At 36.0% G+C, this 1,873-nt stretch overlaps 1 protein-coding gene across 1 annotated transcript; it reads left to right on the forward strand.

Moving 5' to 3' along the window:
* The first annotated feature begins 690 nt into the window (after positions 1-690).
* Positions 691-1,145, forward strand: LOC101563026 (transcription initiation factor TFIID subunit 13-like). Its single transcript, XM_004636617.1, has 2 exons — positions 691-796; positions 865-1,145. The coding sequence occupies exons 1-2, from the start codon at positions 691-693 to the stop codon at positions 1,143-1,145; spliced, it is 387 nt and encodes a 128-aa protein (XP_004636674.1).
* The last annotated feature ends 728 nt before the right edge of the window (positions 1,146-1,873 follow it).

A 1,873-nucleotide genomic window follows, 5' to 3' on the forward strand; every position in this document is an offset into this window, starting at 1 on the left:
AAATCCAAAATAAAGTTGCCCTTCTTGTGTAAACTGAGGACATACACCTGCCTCCTAGACTTTAAATTAAAATACAATGAGGTCTTGCTGGGCAAAGGAGAAGGACAAGCATACCACAGGACTTCAGTAAAAGGGAGCCTAGTTTTGCACTTCCCAAAATTCAATGACTCCAAATGTCATGGAGTTTTTATTAAAAGGCAGACTCTCAGCAGAAATGGGAGAGGCTCAGAAGTCTTCCTTGTTACTAAAGTGAAGCCGATGGGCACTTGCCATTCGAAGAGCTGCCATTCATCACTGGACCACTGGGAAGAACAGACAGTTGTCAACGTCAGGGTATCAAAATATTCAGTGTGACTTTTCCTATGCAGAGAGAAGCAGGAAGGGGCCTGATGGAGTCAGCGACCTCTGCATCAGTGCAATCATGTGGAGTTTCAGAGCTTAGATAAGAAGCTGTTCTTTACCCCAACGTTTAATAAATTTTTGAAAGATTTTAAATATGATGGCAATATGTTCTTGCTTTCCTTTTACACATTAACATAGAACATGCTTTTAATAAAAGCTCAGCAATAAACATTAAACAAGTTTTTCATTAAACTTAATTAAGAAAGTTAAACTTCATATCTGGAAAATGTACCTAGTGCCACATTCTCTTATTTAAAAAGTTATCTTTTAGTTTTGTTGGCTGGTCGGATGGCAGATGAGGAAGAGGATCCTACCTTTGAGGAGGAAAATGAAGAAATTGGAGGAGGTGCTGAAGGTGGACAGGGTAAAAGAAAGAGACTTTTTTCCAAAGAATTTGATACGAAAATGATGTTGGTGAAATTGTGAAATCTGCTCACATAAACAAGTGATTGTTTTTCCCAGTACGATGTATGATGTATGGGTTTGGGGATGACCAGAATCCGTATACTGAGTCAGTGGATATTCTTGAAGACCTTGTCATAGAGTTCATCACTGAGATGACTCACAAGGCAATGTCCATTGGAAGACAAGATCTAGTACAAGTCGAAGATATCGTCTTCTTGATTCGAAAGGACCCAAGGAAGTTTGCTAAGGTTAAAGACTTGCTTACTATGAATGAAGAACTGAAACAAGCTAGAAAAGCATTTGATGAAGCAAACTATGGGTCCTTTTGTGCTTTCTGAAATTTCATCATCTCTGGAAACCGTATACAACTTTATTTTCTACAGTAATTTCCTGATGTTTAGGCATGTTCATGAGAGGAAGAAACAAAGTTTTCAGCCTTTACTTCAGGTCTTTGTTTTTGGATCATTTGATTTGAGTCTTTATTTGCCTGGCTTTATATGACCATACTTGAATTACTTACTAGATTTTAGTGACTACATGTAAGTTAAATTACTTTGCAGACCATGCAGTCCCTTCTGGCTTTTGATGTCTAAACAGTAAACTTGTATTTATATATTATATATGTTCGTGCCATTACAAGCCATATTCTAGCTGTTTAATATGTAAAATCTCCATGGCCTTTCTGAGTACGACAGCTAAGGCATGCGCTGAATGTTTGCAAACAGTTTTAGACAATAATTGTCTGAGAGGTTATACATAGTGAATCACTTTGTGTTTCTTTTAAGGAGAGGATGTAGGAAACTAAGTTTTTGTAAGAATGTTTATCTGTCTTAAGAGATAATTTGTTTTACTGTCTTTTCTAAAGATAACTTTTTTTGTTTTGGGGAAACTTCAGTTTCATGTCAGCAATTCTGTATTAAAGCTTTTTAAAAATTTAAAAATAAAAAATAAAAATAAAAAGTTATCTTCTATTTAGGCAATGATGACTGCAAAGTGGAAAACCATGGGCCTATTTTGGGAAGACTCATCATTAATCAAATATCATATCTACAGTTTTGGAGGTGAC

The sequence above is a fragment of the Octodon degus genome, unplaced genomic scaffold (genome assembly GCF_000260255.1).
Source record: "Octodon degus isolate 3935 unplaced genomic scaffold, OctDeg1.0 scaffold00081, whole genome shotgun sequence".
NCBI classification, from domain to species: domain Eukaryota; kingdom Metazoa; phylum Chordata; class Mammalia; order Rodentia; family Octodontidae; genus Octodon; species Octodon degus.